At 37.1% G+C, this 18,911-nt stretch overlaps 1 protein-coding gene across 7 annotated transcripts in view; it reads left to right on the top strand.

The window, feature by feature from the left end:
* Positions 1-936, top strand: part of LOC104602155 (uncharacterized) — a 64,863-nt gene extending 63,927 nt beyond the window's left edge. For all 7 annotated transcript variants that reach the window (XM_088901086.1, XM_088901085.1, XM_010265749.3 and 4 more), the window contains 2 exons: positions 384-482; positions 569-936. In XM_088901086.1, coding sequence (XP_088757212.1) covers positions 384-482; positions 569-587 — 118 coding nt within the window. In that variant the 3' untranslated portion in view covers positions 588-936. The remainder of the gene's footprint in view (positions 1-383; positions 483-568) is intronic.
* Positions 937-18,911: the final 17,975 nt, after the last annotated feature.

Raw genomic sequence — 18,911 nt, 5'->3', positions numbered from 1 at the left:
ATGCCATCTGTTTTAGTGACAAATGGTTGCCTAACATTTAAAACCTTTCAGAAGTCCATTGTACTCTTCTTGGCACCTTTCAGAAGTCCATTGTAAAGGGACATATTTTCTTGCCTTACGACTCGGTGGGAATGAAAAGTTGAAAACAAGTTTAGGAAGAATTTGAAACAAAATAAAATTTTGAGATAGTAAAACTGTATTGACTGTTTACAAATGAGGGTAGTTTTGTCAAATTCAAAATGTATATTTTTGCAGAAAAATTAATATTTTATTATTAAGGGCATTTTGGTAAAATATCATTTCTGTCTTAATTCTGTCTCTTCTTTTCACAAAACTTCCTGTAGTTGCTTTCTATTGATTGTTATCCTGTCTGTTTAATGCAGACTGACAATTTTGAAGAAGTTTGTGCAGTCTGCCTTGAGACCCCAACAATTGGTGATACAATTCGCCATCTTCCCTGCTTGCACAAATTTCACAAAGATGTAATGTTCCCCTCATCTATCCAACTTGGAAAAATTCCATTTGTGGACAATCATGTAGCAACGACTCTGTTTGCTTTGTAATGCAGTGTGTTGATCCTTGGCTGAGAAGAAGGACATCATGCCCAGTTTGCAAATCATCCATCACTTGATTTGTACATGAAGCTGAGTACTTTGCCATTTAATTACAGCAGGTTAAACTTGGGTTGCAAGAAATAACATGTTCATGTTGTAGGTAATCAGCAATCCATTCATTTATGCCTGAAATTTGTTTTCTTTCAATCTTTCGTTATGCTCTTGAATTCGAGTCATTTCAAGTTATACAGTGAAAATTGTTCATCTTCTGGAATCCTGGTATCTGTATCTATTTTCTTGAAGAGATGCTGTACACAATTGAGACAAGATGCAAGAAATTCATGTAGGGCAATTTAAAAATGCATCTTTCCTGTTTCTGCCATGGATTTCTACAGACTGATTGTTCGCCTTTGAACTCATTTTTGAGTGCATTATGCCTGATCTCTATACGTTCCATCTGGGCCTGGATTCCAATACTCGTTTCCCCTCTTAACAGGTGAATTAACTTTCCTATATTTGATTCATTCAACCACAATGTTGATCGTCCAAGTTCACGTATTTGATCCAAGTAACAGTAACATTTGTTTGTTGGGTTCAACTATGATACCGGAAAGACATGATACTGGAAAAAATTATAGCCAATCAACCAGTATCATAGTAGAGGTGACCAATTAGGAGGTATTGATCAAAATTCACGGGGGTGCTTTGTTTGATCAAAGCTCTTTCGGTGCCATGTCTTTCCGGTATTATAGATTTTCCCTTGTTTGGTCATCAATTATAGTTCTTTCTTTTATTGGTATTCCTATTTATTCAGTTTATGTGTTCTATTCATTTTTACATTTGTTTGCTCACGAGGGACTGATAATTTTACCCGGTTAAATCTCGTAGGCAATAATAATTAGAAAAGCCATTTATCAAAGGCTAGGATTTTTGTTGCCAAGTGGGTTCACCTGACTCCCATAGATAACTGAACTGATCCTCTACAAATCGTAAAACAATTCATACTTGTAATTTTCTTCTAATTTCTCTACAGGGTATAAAATGTCTAGGCGCTATGACCCAGACATTAGTGATATTCACAGTTCCAGTCTGGGTTGGCTGGTTGCTTTCCTGGACATTCCAGGTTCTAGTAAAAGTCTATCAACCACCCTTGTGACTGTAGTCCTAACTTGGAGGCAACATATCCAATAGACCAATACCTATTCAGCACCTCATGATCAAATCAGCTATATGTAAATCCAAACCTGCATTAGAACTGGGTTGATCCAATTCTTTGCTAGACAAATTAACTTAGTATTAATTGTTTTGATGACAGGGTTGGGAATCAGAGTCTGTTAAGAATGCTAACATTTTATCCCAGACCCAGTAAGTTGAAATAACCTGTGGGTTTGGTCAAAAAAAGAAGAAAAAAAAACAAAAACTGTTGATTCAGGTGGTGGTCTACAATCTGATATTTTCATTTTTTTTAACTTGTTCTTGAACTTTGTTTTTATTTAAAGAGGCAAGAACAAGCTGGTTTTCTTTTTAAAAAACAATTCATGTTTTTGAAACCATTGATAGTTTTCAAAACAGAAACAAATTTTGAAGATAGATATTATATGATTTATGAGACATGAAAATAGATCGTTAGATGAAATCAGAAGTTCAAGAACAAGTTTCTTAGTTTAAATTTTGGAAAAAAAAAACAAATATACAACCAAGAAGATGCTTCCAAAGCAGATTTTTTTGACTTGTTTTTTGAACTTACACCAAGAACAAATAAGATCCTCTTAGAAGGTCAAATCGGTTAATTCTTTAAATAGAAGGTGACTGTTATGATGGGTGTAAGTGTAGTGGTGAGGCTACGTATGGGGGTTTCTTTGAAAGACAAAGGAAGATCGGGTGTAGAAGATAGGCTAAATGTTAGGGCAAATGAAAATGATAAGATTGATGATTTCGTTATGAAATAGACCTCTATTTATAGGGAGAGATCTCAAGGTCCTAAAAGGAAGGAGCCAAAAGCATTTGATTTTTACTAGAAAAGGGAATATTTGATTTGTTATTAGTTGTCAAGGAGTACTACTAGGATTTCGTCAAGTGTCTTATGAGATATCTCAGCGATGAACTTTCCTTTTGTTTGATGATTTTCATAATTTGCGTGTGCTACTTCCTTTTGTAACCCTTTTAACCGACGTGGCATGAATGATATCATTATTTAGCTGGTGTGCCCTTATTTGGCCAATAGAGCCTCTCGTCACGCATGTAAATTAAAGACACGTGTTTCTAACATTTATTCCTAGTCCGCAGTAGTTCTACGCTTGTCGTGGTTTTGCAATAGCTTTGAAGCCCATCGTAGACCTGCGTGTGTCCAAAGCTCATCGCGGGATCACTCGTGTCCAAAACTCATCGCAAGTCTATACGCATCTGAAACTTATCGCAAGGCCGTATGTGTCTAAAACTCATTGCAGGTTTATGCGAGTTATAATTCATCACAACCCATTTCGGGTACGATTTTTCTACAAACATGCGTTGAATTCATAACTCATCATAGGCGTGCGATGCATCCAAACTAATTGTAGGCATCCGTGTGATATTGATTTGACACTCTCTGTGCTTTGATAGTTTGAGTGACTATGTACCTACAACAGGTCAGTGGTTCCTTTTAACTATTGTTTCAATGGTCTGACCCATTCAATGCAGACATCCAACAAAGGTCAATCTCCGGAGGTTAAGTAGTTGAGTTCCCTTTGGAATAGTCACATTCTCTCTTAATCCTAAAAAAAAAGTAAATATCGATTCCCTGTTTCTGTTAAGTCTCATTTATCAAAATAGTCAGTATCAGTGAAATAATCTCAATCATCCTATTGATCTACTAAGATTTTATCTAATCTAGTCCATCCAAATGAGATATAATTCAATCCAAAGTTCTAGGATTAAACCGTCTCCTGAGATAATATCAAGAATGCAAGTTATCTATCCAATCCCAACCCTTCAAATAATGCATGAAAACCTCTAAAAAATCCATGCCAAATCGAGAGTGACTTATCAAATAAAACCTACCTAAGACTAGACCATCAAAATGACCTCCTAAATTAGTCAATGTAATCCAAACTAAGCATGTGACCAAACACAGTAGTTCTCAACTTCTCATTGATAAATGTTTCATTGAATAACTACGATTAAATATTTCTTCGAGTCAAAAGTCATTGCAATGTATCTTGAACTAGTAAATGGACATGTATATATAAAAGTTTCAAATTAAAATAATATTCACATATCATATTTATTTTTGTTTAGTATAATAAATATATAATATTAGAGATATGTCCATTTTTTTTTTTAATTTTTTGTATTTTTATATTTTATTTATATCGATTTTTAAATTTTTATTATTTAATTATTGTATTATTGGTTAATCCATTTGGCCTAAATGATTGAATAGCTTACCAACCATCGGGTGAAGAAAATGATTTTTTTAGGTTAATTAATTTTCTAAATATTGATTTTTATACTATTAAAATTAATGTTGCAGATTTAATTAGTAGAATTTAATGATAAGAAACAAATATACCTTAATTATAGGATTTAATGGGATATAAGAGTTAATAGCTTATATATGGGACTTAGTGAGAAGGAATTGAAAAATGGTTTCATTTCTAGTTGGTTTTAAATTTTATATTCTATTTCCATGATTAATAAAAATATTTTCTATTTATCATATATGTGCTCAAAATTTTTTATATATATTTATTTATTTTTTATATTTTTGTGTTTTATTTATTTCAGAATTTTTATTGTTTAATTATGACATCATGGGTTGGTCCATTTAACCCAAAAAATGGTTGAACTTCCTTACTACCACCTAGATGAAAATACAGTTTTGTTTCTGGGTAGATTTTAAAAGCACAGATTTTTGTATTATTAAAATTATTATGTATTGATTTAATTAGTAGAATTTAGTAATGAGAAGAAACAAATATACCTTAATTATAGGATTTAATGGGAGAATAAGATTTAATAGCTTATATATGGAACTTAGTGAGAAGGAATTGAAAAATGGTTTCATTTCTAGTTGGTTTTAAATTTTATATTCTATTTCCATGATTAACAAAAATATTTTCTATTTATCATATATGTGCTCAAAATTTTTTATATATATTTATTTTTTTTTATATTTTTGTGTTTTATTTATTTCAGAATTTTTATTGTTTAATTATGACATCATGAGTTGGTCCATTTAACCCAAAAAATGGTTGAACTTCCTTACTACCACCTAGATGAAAATACAGTTTTGTTTCTGGGTAGATTTTAAAAGCACAGATTTTTGTATTATTAAAATTATCATGTATTGATTTAATTAGTAGAATTTAGTAATGAGAAACAACAGTGTCTTAAATATATAAATCAATGAGGAAGAATTAGAGTTAATACCTTAAATGTGAGACTTAATGAAAGAGAATTGAATGAACTTAATAATAGTGTTCAAATTATATTTTTTTCCCTCATAATAAAGATGAACCATATTGCAAAAAGACGGGTATTTTAGTTAAGAAAATTCCAAAAATACAAAACTCTACTCGTACTTTTTTACAATATAGATTTATTAGTGTTTTAAAACTTGACCCCACAACTTGAATAGTTTTTCCCTTTGGGTCAATGAGTAAGAAGCTTAACCATTTGGACTAATGGGTCAACCTATGATATCATTATCATTGACAAATGGATTAATGGTTCAACCACCCAAGTTGGTGGATCCTTGGCTAAGTAAATCATTTTTTCTTTTGTAAAATGTTAGGTTAGATGTTGACGCAAATCCCTACTGTGATTGAGCCACCAGTCTGACCAGCTAGATCAATGATAGGTTGAAACACTGGAATTTGTTGTCAATCACCAAAGATTAAAGTATTGATAAGTACTCTTGATACAGGGTGTATTGTATCCATATACATGACCACAGATATATATGGGATACACCACAATTGGATTTGCATCGCATGAGTTGTGCGTATTGGTACAATAAACATCTGTATCCCTTTGAATTGTGTTGTATCAGTGGATACGGTCCAATACACAATGATATGGAAGTATATCAATGCCTGGTTTCACGACTCTATATATTGACTGCTTTTAGACTATATTTGGGCTTCAATAAAAATTGAATTAAATGATTTAAGATTTAATTTTTCCCAAAAATTTAATGAAAACAGAAAATTATAAAAATAATTTATTTTATCTACCTTAAATGGTATAGATGTTTTACTTTACAATTATATGTAAAATAAAACAATTATATGTTAAAGATGAAATCATATTTATTATTTGAAAAACATAGAACTATTATTTATATAAAAATACTAAAAAAATTCTGAAAAATTTTATAAAAATTGGAAATTGAATAATTATAAACTGAAATAACATGATAATTATTGTATGATGTGTACATGTTCTAGAGTTTTGGTATCGTTGATTGTAATGTTTTTCTTCATATAACCTATTAAAGTTTGCATTTCTCATGTGTTTATACCTTATTCATAGATAACCCAGCTTTAGATTTATTGTTATTAATGTATTATGTGTTCTGTATACATTTCCTAATGTATCCAAGTGTTTTTGTATCTTTTATTTATATCCATGCATTTTCAAAAGGTATGTATATGTACCTTATGAGAACTGTCCATACGATACAATACAATACTTGATATCAATACGTACCTTATGAATTGAAAACTTAAGTTTTGGACAAATATTGTTACCTGGAAATAGGGGTGCAGCTTGGGAAGTTTGAACCTTAACATGGCCCAATCCAAGCTTTTCCAAGTCCTGGGTTGGATATTTAGAGCTATGGTCTGGATGGGCCTGAAAAGCTATGTGGCCCTTTATACGGATTGGACTTGGGCACTCTTTTTTTTGTGTGAGACAAGGTTTTTAAAATCGACATGGAGAACGAACCGGTCAGGGGTCTGGTTCCCAGGTTGAATGGTCCGATCGTTTTGATAAAAAAAATTAAAAAATAAAAAAACGATCAAAACTGTTTGAACGGTTAACCATCCGGGTCAACGGTTTGCTGACCAAATTAATGATTTTTGAAAAAAATCTGATTTTGAGGAAAACGAAACCGATCACCTAACTGGTTCCCAGTTTTTCCGGTCCGATCGTCCAGTCCGGTCTAATTTTGAAAATCATGGTGTGAGATATCAACTCCAAGTGGCAGAACGAAAGTTTGGTGGATCATGTAAGGAAGAAGGGAAGAGTTCATATGGACTAAATTAGCAAACCTACTAACATGATTAGGCCTGTCACTTAATCCAAGTAGTTAGAGTTTTAGGTTGGGTTGGCTAGCTTGAGCTTGTCCTCAGGGTGGATTGGGCTTGTGAAAGGGGATCGACAGTTAGGGTTGAGGCCTGTTCCGACCAAATCAAAGGTGCAGTAAAATCGATGACATGGATTAACCAAATCAACAAGGATACCGAGTTCAGATAATTCTTTACCATGCATAAAGAACTTTTTTTGATCTAAAACTTAGCTCAGAATCAGAAAATTGTGAAACTCCTTAAGAACTTACCCTCCACTTTGTGCTTTTCTCATGCTTTTTGTCAAACCAAACATAACTTAATATTCTTTCTTTGCTCCTTTTATCAGGAATTCAGGATGCAGCCATCAATATAATGCGAAACCTATGAGGTTCTCTTTCTTTTTTTCCTTTTAACAGTGCTCTCGGACAAGGCGAGATACCTGCTGTGAGCCTACAAAATATTTTGATTAATCTTGGATGGTAAAATCTTGGGCTGTCAAGCGTGGGAATGTGGGTTTAAGCTTGGGAGCAGCCATTTTGGGCCCTACCCAGTCCACCTTCCCAAAACCCCAGATGGCTGGAACCATGGGATGACCTTTTTTGGCCATCCCTTAGCACAAGGTGATTGCTGTCTCAGTTGTTTTTTATTTTCTACCTATATATATGTTCTTATATGTTCTTATATTTTAGGGACATGCAACAACTTTGTTTCATTCTCCATTGTTGAGATTTATCGTGTCAAAAAAAAAAAAAAATTGCCATGGAAGTTACCCTAAAATCCTTTCTTATCCTTTCTTTGGGCCTATTTTTATTGGGCCAAGTACTCTCCTCACAAGAATCAAGACCTCAGCCAAAGGGTAACCATATTTATGGGCATGCCATGGTCTTATTCTAGGAAGAGAATTTCTGCTTTCTGTAATGGTGCACCAGAGTTAGAGGGAAGCAGTGAGAGTATCCCTGGGAGATGGGAGCTTTGCCTAGTTTCCTTTTAGGCTATGTTTAGTTTGAAGGAAAAGATAGGGTTAGGGAAAGGAAGGAAAATGTAGAGAAACCTATACCAGGTTTGCAAAGGTTTTCCTGCATTTTTCTTACTTTCCTTACTTTTTACTTCAAACCAAACACAGTCTTAGTGATTAGATGCTGAACTGAACTCGTGCAATTCTCCTGCCATTTCTCAACTTGTCTGAGCAAATTGTATGCAGATCCCTATCATCAAAGTAAATATACAATGGGCTTTACAGCCAAACTATCTAATGTCAATACAAGCCTAATCATAGCCCCATGATGTCCATGGAAATTTCAATGGCACCTGGATATTTCGTTTCCCCAAGATAGAATTTTTATCCCTAACTTCCCATGGAAGCGTTGTCATTCTGTTTGGGGTTCACACCAACAGCACATCTGTGTTTCAAGTAAAACGCATACAAAGAGAGAGAGAGATCAGAGAGATAGAGAGAGAGGTGTTTGGTTGGACTGTTTGAGGTTACAACAGCCACGCCTTACAATGCAACACAACACAACGCATGGGCTTTTTCCTAAAATGCCTATTCAGCATTCATCTATACCAAATGTGTTTTAGGACTAGACAGACATGCTGTGTGTGGGCCCTGGAAACATTTTTTTTTTTTTTTGTTTTTTATGTGTGTATTACAAATTATGAATCAAGATAACCAACTTTTTTATTGAAAATAATTTTTTTAGACGACATAAAAAATGTTAAAGAGGAGGATTTATTTTATTTATAAATCCAGAGAGGGTAGCACGTCCCCACAGGTCACTAGAACAAATAAAAGCAAGAGGCCAAGGAAGCTTACACAAGTTCAACGAAACACAACCATCAGTCGCCAACTGGCCTACATGCGCATGGTGGGTCAGCCAATCTGTAGCCTGATTTGCCTCCCAGAAAACATGATTGTAGATGATTCCCTTCTCGCACCTCTCCTTCATCTCCCAGCAGTCTTGGATAATGTTCCACAGGTTCCATGAATGAGGCATTATTTGCTTAAGACAAGATATCCCTAACTGTAATGTTAAAGAGTGGCAATTAGACCGGTAATGTGGGCCATGTTGTGCTGGCTGGCATGGCATGGATCAAAGTGACCCAGACGCCATCTGTGCTCTGTCGTTCCGGGCCTAGGGCCTTGGCAGGTCATGCTTGGGCAGCATGCTCCCCCTCCCAGTTCAGGCCCGACACGGCCCATGGCCTGGTTCCCAGTCATGCCAGGCCCGGGCTGGTCCTACCTTATTTCTTTTCCAGTCTTCTAGTTCTAGGTTCTAGTGCAGTGTTCCATTTTTCTTAAATTAAGAAAAATTAGAAAAAGAATTGGAAAAAGTTGTCATTTCAGATTTAATGTGTACAGTAAATAAATAAATAATACAATGGATTTAATCATTCATTAATTCAAGTTGCTCTCCTCTTCCCTATTTCAAGTGAGATGTCATGTGTCTATTCAAATGGCTAGTGCTACCACTGCTGTGGCAGATGAAATTATGTCTGCAATTGGTCTTCTTCCCTTTGCAGGGATTTCCACAATCTAAAACATAGTTGTTATGAGAGTGGGACCTGGTATTATTGGATTGAACTTCATCAACAAAAGAAAAAGGATTTTGGGAAGAAATAACCATTGTAAAGAGTAAGTGTGAAAGTATGCGAATATGTAATGTAAGAGAGTATGAGAGTTGTTGTTGTGAGCCACTCCGCGGTCCGCAGTCACGACCTCTGTCGTGTTGGATTTCAGATAATCATTTATTTGCAACTAATCCAAACGGAGCCTCCATCATCTGCTCAAAAGTGGTCGAGGAATATAGCAGAAGGCTGCAGCTACGTACGTTGCATTTGGATTTGGAGAAGATGACAGTCACCATACATAGATTTTCAAATCCTCCCTCCTTTTGGATGGCAAAGACCATCTGGTACTAAAATCACCTCCCATAAGTGGCTGGTCACTAAGTTAATTTAATCACGTGGGCATATACAATAATGCTTGGCCACTAAATCTGGTGGGTGGGAAGCATGAAGAGCAGCCATGTAGTAGAAAATCTCTAACTCAGAGAGAATGTTGGTGTGTGCTTGTTCTATGAACCAAGAAAGGCCACGTAATGGAAAGCTCGTGTAAGAAGCCATACCTTAGATGTTGGAAATGAGATTGAAGAGACTTTGGGGTCGTGGTTTTTACAATGATTGGACCTTCCAACTGGCAAGAAAATACGCTTTATATCAAAGGTGTTTAGTTTCTGATCGATTTTGGGGGTTCAACGACCCTGCTTTTCAAAACATCCATTTATCATTGGTGCTGAAAATCAAATGGAAAATTGAACTGAATTTGCAAATCCATGAGAAAATGTTAACATAGTCAAAATCATTAGGGCACAAAGGTTGGTTGGATTTAAAGTAGGGGCGACAAAACAGATATGTTCTACTCGGAATCGAATGGAACCGGCCTAAGTCAGTCTTGAACTGACCCCCTACTCTATCTGTTATTCGGTAGGTTCTAGTTCCAAAAATTCTTGAAATTGATCTCCACAGGCTGGTTCTAGGGTTTTAGGGGTTTATTCTACCCAAACCAATTTGGAGAACCGGCCTTGGAACCGAATTTGTCTTGATAAAAATCCCAAAATACTTTGAGTCCAGATGTAAAAATTTGATTAACCCAAGCATTCATGGTTACAAAGAACATGGTCTTACTTAACCATTAAATTATTAGGAAGTGATTTGATCATTTTTCTTCAATTTAATATTTGTGTATAATAAGTAATGTAAAAGGTAACATTTACAAAATTTAAATTATAATGATAAGTTTGAACTATATATTAATATATTATGAGAATCTATAAATTAAATTACTCAATTTAATCAATAAAGGTAATATAGGTTTTGAATTATATCATCATCATCATTATTACTATTATTGAAAATCAAGTTTTTAAATAAAAACTTCCATGCTTTCTTACAAGGGTAAAAAAAGAATAGGTACCACAAGTAGACTTTGGAATCGATTTTGATGAGGTAGGTTTTGGTTCCAAAAACATGGAACCAACTCCTATAGATTCTAGGTTTTTCCTTGGAACAAAATTGAATCAAACCATGCTTGCCCCTAGTTGAAAGTATTAGGGTCAAAAAATATAAACCCGATTTAAATCTTGGGTTGAATTTGTGGGCAATTCAACCCAATTTGAATCCAAAAAATTTTTATGTATATATGTATGTATATATACAATGGTAGATTTGGAAATTTTTTTTGGGGATATTGATCCCGTATGTTTTGATGATAACAAACTTATTGAGAGTACTAACATTTGTGAAAAGTTAAGTGTATAGTTTTATCAAAGCTTTCCTCAAATTGAGCTTAAAAGACTTGATGACATTGATTGTGATCATTGCTGATTGAAGGCAAAGAAGAGAAGCTGTATCAATTGGTGGAATAAACTCTCTCCAAGAAAGATGAATGCTATCGATGAAGAAGAAGGCATCTAACTCTAAAGCCTTTAGCTTGTTTTTATCCTTTTAGGACTTGATGTTTTAGCCTTTAATTCAAACTTACCTCGGTTATACCAAAGCTTAGAGACTATTGGTTAAGCTATAAAATGTTATTAGGCTCTTTTTGAATTCAAAATTAGAATTAATTATGAAGGTTCCAAGTTTGGAAGTCAAAGGAGTCAATTCATAGAGTCTTGGAGCTGACTATTAAATTTTTCCAAGGTTGGATGTTGTTAGTAGTTGATACCCAAGTAATAGTTAATTACCCTTGACATGTTGATAGCCGTGTCACCCAGTAATTGACTATCCTTGAGGCAATAATCGGCTACCTATGACAACAATGTCTGGGGAGGTAAAGTAGTTGACTACTGGAATTTAATGGTTGACTACTTCATGAAGAAAACTCTCTTGCTTATTTCTTTTTCGGCTATTTGAGTTACAACATGAAGAAAACACTCTTTGGAAAAAGTTTGAAACTTCTTAGAAATCATCTCTAAGACTTTCCAATAGAGAATTGATCAATCTTATAAATCTGTACACATAAGAACTCGTTTGTCATTATTGAAAATCAAACAGATAGATAGGGAAGGAGCTCATCGGATTACTATACTGGTGTGTTTTGTATTTTTATAGGGTGTCTTCTTGGAAGAACAAGGAAATGAGACAAGGAGTCGAGGAGCTAGGATTTAGAGAGAAATAGGGTGGGAGGAGATGAATGGGGAGATAGAGAGAAGGACATTAAGTGGAGGGCACTTTAACATTTTAATGGGGAGAATCATGTCATGTAAGGTTAAAAGGCAACTCTCAAAATAGCTAAAGCTTTCCCATAACAAAAGTACAAAACTACGAAAGTTTGGGGGGGGGGGGGGGTGAAGGACTACCCACCCAATACCTTGGTTTCACCCTTGTATGTATGTTTGTATCAATCTATATATACTACTATTAAAAGTGTGAATGAGATTGTGGAAATTTTGTTTAATTAAAATACCTAATTTTTGAATTTGGTCCCTCTCTCATTGTAAGGATAGAAATGTAATTTGAGCAATCACTTTTCTCCTCATTCAAATCCCCTTCATTAAGTCTTGTATTTAAGATATTAACTCCTATTAACACTCTTTGAATCCTATTTTTGATTAGAATACCCCTATTTCTGAATTTGGTCTATCTCTAATTGTGAAGGAACAAAATGTAATTTGAATTATTACATTTGTCCTTATTCAATTCCCTCTCATTAAGTCTTATATTTGAGGTATTAACTCTCATTTTTGAATCCCATATTAATTAAACATGTTAAAGAAACATATGTGTGACAAAGAATAATTGCTTTTATCAGTAATAGAAATAAGGGCTACTATCACAAAGACCCAAAAGCACTATAGGATTCCATTTCCAAGCTTGTGAGATTGTCCACGCCACCCCCTTTTTTTCTTGAGTCCCCTTACACTATTCATAATTGATATATAAACACTAATATTTGTACTTGATTAATCCTGTTTAGTGAAAACATGTGGTATTTTTGGGCAAATCTATGATTCGGGAATGATATGATATGGAAAGAGTTGACTTTTGACCAATCAAAACCCACCCATGAATTTTGATAAATAACACTTGATTCGCTACCACATTTATGATTCCAGTTTATTGGTCAGTTGTTTTTCCAATATCATATCTTTTCCATATCATAGTTGAACCTAGAAACTTTTAATTCCGGGGTTAGAAACATTAACATCAAGGTTGTGTTTGGTTCTAGTGCAAATTTATTTGCACTAGTACAAATGCATGGGAGTGCAAATGTAAAAAATGCAAATTCTTGTTTAATTTTGTTTTGGATTTTACTTTATTCTACTTCATGTCTTAATTTATTTCATTTGTATAGCAGCCAAGCAAAATAAGCTAAAATTTGAAACAAAAATAGGTCAAAACTTACACTCAAATTATTTGCACTGCCATGGTGGTTTTGCATCAGCACAAAATTATTTGCAATGCAACCAAACACAGCCTATATTGTTGTTTCTTGAAATTCTCGCCCATATGTGGTACTAAACAACCCATTAATTATTTCATAAGAAAATGGTTTGGCCTTTCCACATTGTTAGCTTAGTTAGCAAATGCATTTTCTGGAGTATTGATTGATTTGATGAACCAGTCGATGTGGCAAGATGAAAAAACCTACCAAGCAATATAATAATAATCTTAATGTAGCTCGATCTGGCTGCTCTCGCATGTCAGGTGACTCGGACGCTGATTCGGATGATTACCTTGTTCGGGGACACGCTGTGCTAGGCTGAGTTGTAGTTGGCCGAGCTGTTTTGTTCTGCAAGGGAGACAAAATTAGAGTGCTTGGGTTGTTTTTACCTAGGGTGGGCACTCCGATGCTTAAGTTAGAGAGTTGCTTGAGAGTTAGTAGATAAGATTATTTGAGAGCTTAATCGGCCGTACCTTCACTGGTAAGAATGAGAGCTTTATATAGATGTGAGTAACCTAAGCCTTCTCACAATGGGTCTCATGTTCTCGTGGAGCTATTTCCTCTCAATCGAGAGAGTAATTACGTCGGTTACATAATCTGTGCGGGGGTTATAGTCCATTCAATTAACTATGATGTGTGCAATGCAGTAGACAGGCCTAACGGTCGATGTATTAGCGCTCCAGAGATCTCGGGCTGGTAACATATCTAAGAGACAAGTCAACAAGCTTGCCTTGTAGGTCGCCGCAAGTTCTTACAACTTGGCCGGTCTCTGAGGTAGGTCGCCATATGTTGGGGGACCTATTAACCCGGCCTGGCTGAGGTAGAAGAGATCAGCCTGGGTAAGATGTTTTAGGCCAACTTGCAGAACTGCTTTACGTACTCAGTGCTGAGATGGCATTTGAAGACCACGTGTTGTAATGTAAATCGGAGGACCAAATTACCCCTCATCAAATCTGTTGAATTAAATGACGATCTGTTATTGAATTAAGGATTCATTCCAAACCTTTGGTACATGTAAAGCTTTGCTGGAAAGCCAACAGACAGCAGCAGCTGCCTTTGTACAAAATTGTCACTACTGTGTATGGGTGTCTTCTCTCATCTCTGCAAGCATTAAAAGCCACAAAGATGCATTCGTTCAATAAATAAAGAGATCGATGCCAGCCACAAGATAAGGCTCTCGGCTCTCTGTTCTCACGGTTCACGTACGACTGGCCGGATTACTGTCCACGAAGAACAATATACACTATCAGAGAGTAGTGGCTGACATTCTTCCAAAACCCAAAAATTATTATAGGCAGTACGACACCTATCACCCAAATCATCGGAGCGCTTGATCCAATTCAGCTGAGCTCAGGACAATCCATTAGCTAGGCTCGGATCTGTTCTGAACGTGCGTATATCTGTACTATATGTTAGTAGTCAACCGTCGCTGTATCTCGTATAGAAAGTTCAGTTACAGAAGCCGAGATAATCTTTATCATAGGCTATGCAATTCAGTGAAGGATTCGAACAGCCTTTACAGTTACATTGGGAACATTTTCGTATTTCAGTGTTTTATTTCATGAGAAGATATTTTCAATGCAAGGCTATAATAATTTTGAGTTGAAAAAATTTTTTTTAACATAAATTAAATTGTTGAAAATTTTAATAAACAAACTTAATAAGTAGTGGAAAGCTAGTAGTTTGTTTCGAGCAGGTAGCGATGTGTTCATCAAATATGTTTAGCAATCCATTCCCATCATTGCATGCAATGATGCAAGTGATTCAATTTTTTTAAAACAAGCTAAATAAAATTAAAAAGGTTTTTAGTGGGATGATAGTAAGAATCATCAAAATTTCTAATGGTGTATTTGGCATGCTTTATGAGTTCCAAAGAAGTTGGGGGGGGAGGGTGGTTTGGTTTTTAGAAAGAAATGCCCAAGATGTCAACACAGCTTTTAACTTAGGCATGTGGACAAGGAAAATATGTGTGGAGTCCCTTAGGCTATGTTTGGTTGTAGTGCAATTTTGTAATAGTATAAATATATGGGAGTGCAAATGAAATAAATGCAAAATTTGGTTTAATTTTGTTTTGGATTTTACTTTATTCTGCTTTAGGTATTATTTTATTTCATTTGTATTGCAAACAAATAAAGGTAAAATTTGAAACAAAAATAAATTAAAATTTACACCCAAAACATTTGCATTGCCATAGTTTTGCATGAGTGCAAATAAATTTGCACTGCAACCAAACACAGCATTAGATTCAGTTTGAAAGGAGTACAGATACAAATATGGAGAGTGCAAAACTATGTATTTTGTATGTATTTGTATTGTACATATTTATATTTGTACTCCTTCCAAACTTAGCCTTAAAGTCTAAGGAAATTAATTATTATGGTAAAAAGTTGGTGTAATTATTTGAATGAAATTAGAAGAGCTTCCATATAAATCCTAAAAATTTACATATATATTCACTTGGAAGGTGGATATTCCCTCTACATATATATTCCATATATGGAGAGTTTGTAGGGGTTTTATTGGGGTCAAAAGCGTGCTTAGTCAAATGGGAGCCATAGAGGATAGAAAATGTGTAATTACCAACCTGAATGTGATAAACATCTATTTTTAAAATGTCTGTATGCAAAAGTAGTTTTGTTTGCTCTTGGGTATAAGTTTGCTACTGTTAGTGACCGATGTTGAATTTGACAACAAGGGTATATCAAAAATTTCCTAATTGAAATTGACAAGGGTCCCACTTGTTAGCACAAAAAGATGTTAAAGTTCTTGGGGTATGGTCTTAGGGGAAGAACAAGGTGAGAGCAAGAACAAGCATAGGCCCTATTGATTATGGTATTAAGGGGATTTGTAACTGATGTTGTGCGATCTGGTAGCTCCCTGCTAGAGGATAATTTGGATGTCAGGTTGGTGAGTTTGTTGGGTCAAACTATAAAAGAACAGTATCAGAGTACCCGAGTTGCTTTATTCGGGGTGGGCACTCTGATGATTAAGTCAACAAAGAGTTTTTGAGAGAGCTAAAAAGTGAGAGAGCTAGAGAGCTGTGAATGTTAAATCAGGTGTACCTTCTCTCATCCTTGAGATGCCTTTATATAGGTGCAAGTTGTCATGGGCTTCATGCTGCATGCTAAAGATCTCCAAGGCGACGTGGCTTACTGGTCCATCTTGCACGGAGACGGTTTCCACATAAAGCGATAGAGCTCATCCGGTTGCTTCCAAAGCGGGTGAGGTAGGAGTCAGCTCCGTCGATGGGGCAACATGATCCCGGAGGATTCAGAGACGATAGCCCACTCATGGTGGGGGTCGACCACCACATCCTGTAGGTCGCCAACTATGCTATAGCCAAGTCAATGGAGAGAGGTCACCCCTCATGTCGAGGTCCCTAGCTCAATCCTACGATGGCCAACCTAGCCCTGTGATGGTCGACCTGGTCCTGAGGTAGCCGACCTGGTCCAGTGATGGGCGACCTAGTCTTGTGATGGTTGGCTTGGTCTTGCGACCTAGTCCTGTGATGGGAAACCTGGTCTTACGACAGATGACTTGGTCTTGTGATGGACAACCTATTCCTGTGATAGGCAATTTGGTCCTGAGATTGCTGACTTGGTCTTGGGCTGAGGTGCCTACATGATGCCGAGGTGTTAAGAAACGGTTTAGGTCCTCCACGTGGTGCAATGTCACTGGAGGGCCAAATCATCCCTCATCAATTGCCCCCACTCCCAAGTTGAGGTTGGTTCAATGAAGGGAGTAGTTCCTTGTAGGTCTCTAGCCCAAAGTGACTAAGTTTAGCTGGTTCGTTGGCGTCAACCCAATTTGTCTGCCCAAGCTAGAAGCCTTTAAGGGCTGAATGTGCCACGGCACATCGCCAGCTTGACCACCGGGGCACAAGAGTGAACTCATCAGCACGAGGAGGTGGAGAGGACACTCTAAGGACATTCACTGAGTTAGGGATGTAGTCATCAAGGAGTTCCATTGTTTGCCCGAGCACCTCAAGAGCGAAGTTCATCATGCCTGCCCTTAAGAAGGTATCAAACTGTGCCATTGCTTCCTTAGCTGGTCACTCCACTCATAGGCTTCTACATAGTGTCCCTCAAGCCGGTCCTCGTGGGGGTGGTTGATGAGGTCGGTGTGGAGCCTGAAACCAAGGTGGAGGATAGCGGAGAGGGCAACTCGAATGATGCCAATGAGGGTGTTGTCGATGAGGACGAGGACGATGTTGCATGTTTAAGCAAGACAAGGTGCACTAAGCGCGGGTCAATCATCTATTGCCATCATGTTTCAGATAGGTTGGCTTGAGGGAGCCTTAATGCTAAATGTAGTTTGTCTTCCCATTCGTAAATTTTCGCCAAAGTGCGTGTATCGTGAGTTAGCTCATCCAGGTCTCCAAAGTGAGTTTCAGTTAGGTCACTGAAGTTTTAACAGGCCAATTCGCTCTTAGCACCTCAGTCTACAAACATCTCGTTACCTCGGTAGGGTTGACCTGCGAAGGCGGCTCCATAGTCTGTTGGTTGTTAACTCCCACAGGAACCATGGAGGGATTGGCCTACGAGGGCAGCTCCACAATCTATTGGCCGTCAACTCCCACGGGAACCATGGAAGGCTTGACCTATGGAGGCGGTCTCACAGCCTGTTGGCCGTCAACTCTCGTAGGGATGGAGGGCTTGACCCGCGGGGGCAGCCTCTCAGTCAGGGCTGGGAGATTCTGTCTGGGCGAGACCATTAAAACTTACCCGGGATGATCATTCTGATTCTTCCCCCTATAGGGGTTCCTTCGATCCAGGTGTTGCTGTTGTTGCTTGAGGATTCCATTACTTGAGGCTCAGAGAACGGGTGAGGACTTAGCTTTTGGGTAGTGTGTTCCCATAGACTGCGCCAATTGATGTTGCACGATTAGGTAGCTCTTTTCTAGAGGATAACTCAGATGTCAGGCTGGTGAGTTCACTGGGTTGAGCTGCAAAAGAATAGTATCAGAGTACTCGGGTTGATTTACCCAGGGTGAGCATCTGAATGCTTAAGTGAAGAGTTTTGAGAGAGCTAGAGAGTTGTGAATGCTAAATCACACATACCTTCTCTGATCTTTGGGACACCTTTATATAGGCGTAGGTTGCCATGGGCTTCATGATGCACTTCCGAGATCTCCGAGGGGACGTGGCTTACTGACCCACCTCGTTCGGAGGCGGTTTCCGCGTAAAGTGATAGAGCTCATCCGTTTGTTTCCGAAGCGGATGAGGTGACGTGATCTTAGAGGATTCGGAGATGATAGCCCAATCATGATGGGGGTCGGCCACCACCTTCTGTAGGTCACCAACTATGCTTCAACTAGGTCAATAGAGAGAGGTCACCCTTCATGCCTTGGTCCCTAGCTTAATCCTGCAATGAGCGACCTAGTCTTGAAATGGCCGACTTGGTCCAATGATGGACAACCTAGTCATGTGATGACTGACTTGGTCCTATGATAGGTGACCTGGTCCTGTGATGGCCGACCTGGTCTTGCGATAGATGACCTGGTCATGCGATAGGCAACCTTATCATGTGATGGTCGACCTGGTCCTGAAATGGACAACCTGGTCCTGTAATGAGTGACTTAATCCTACGATAGGCGGTCTGGTCATGTGACGAGAGACCTGCTCCTGCGATAGGTGACTTGGT

The sequence above is a fragment of the Nelumbo nucifera genome, chromosome 3, assembly GCF_055504915.1.
Source record: "Nelumbo nucifera cultivar China Antique chromosome 3, China Antique-T2T, whole genome shotgun sequence".
Lineage (NCBI taxonomy): Eukaryota > Viridiplantae > Streptophyta > Magnoliopsida > Proteales > Nelumbonaceae > Nelumbo > Nelumbo nucifera.
Note: the sequence above shows the minus strand (reverse complement) of the source record. Positions and strands in the feature narration are given on the sequence as shown.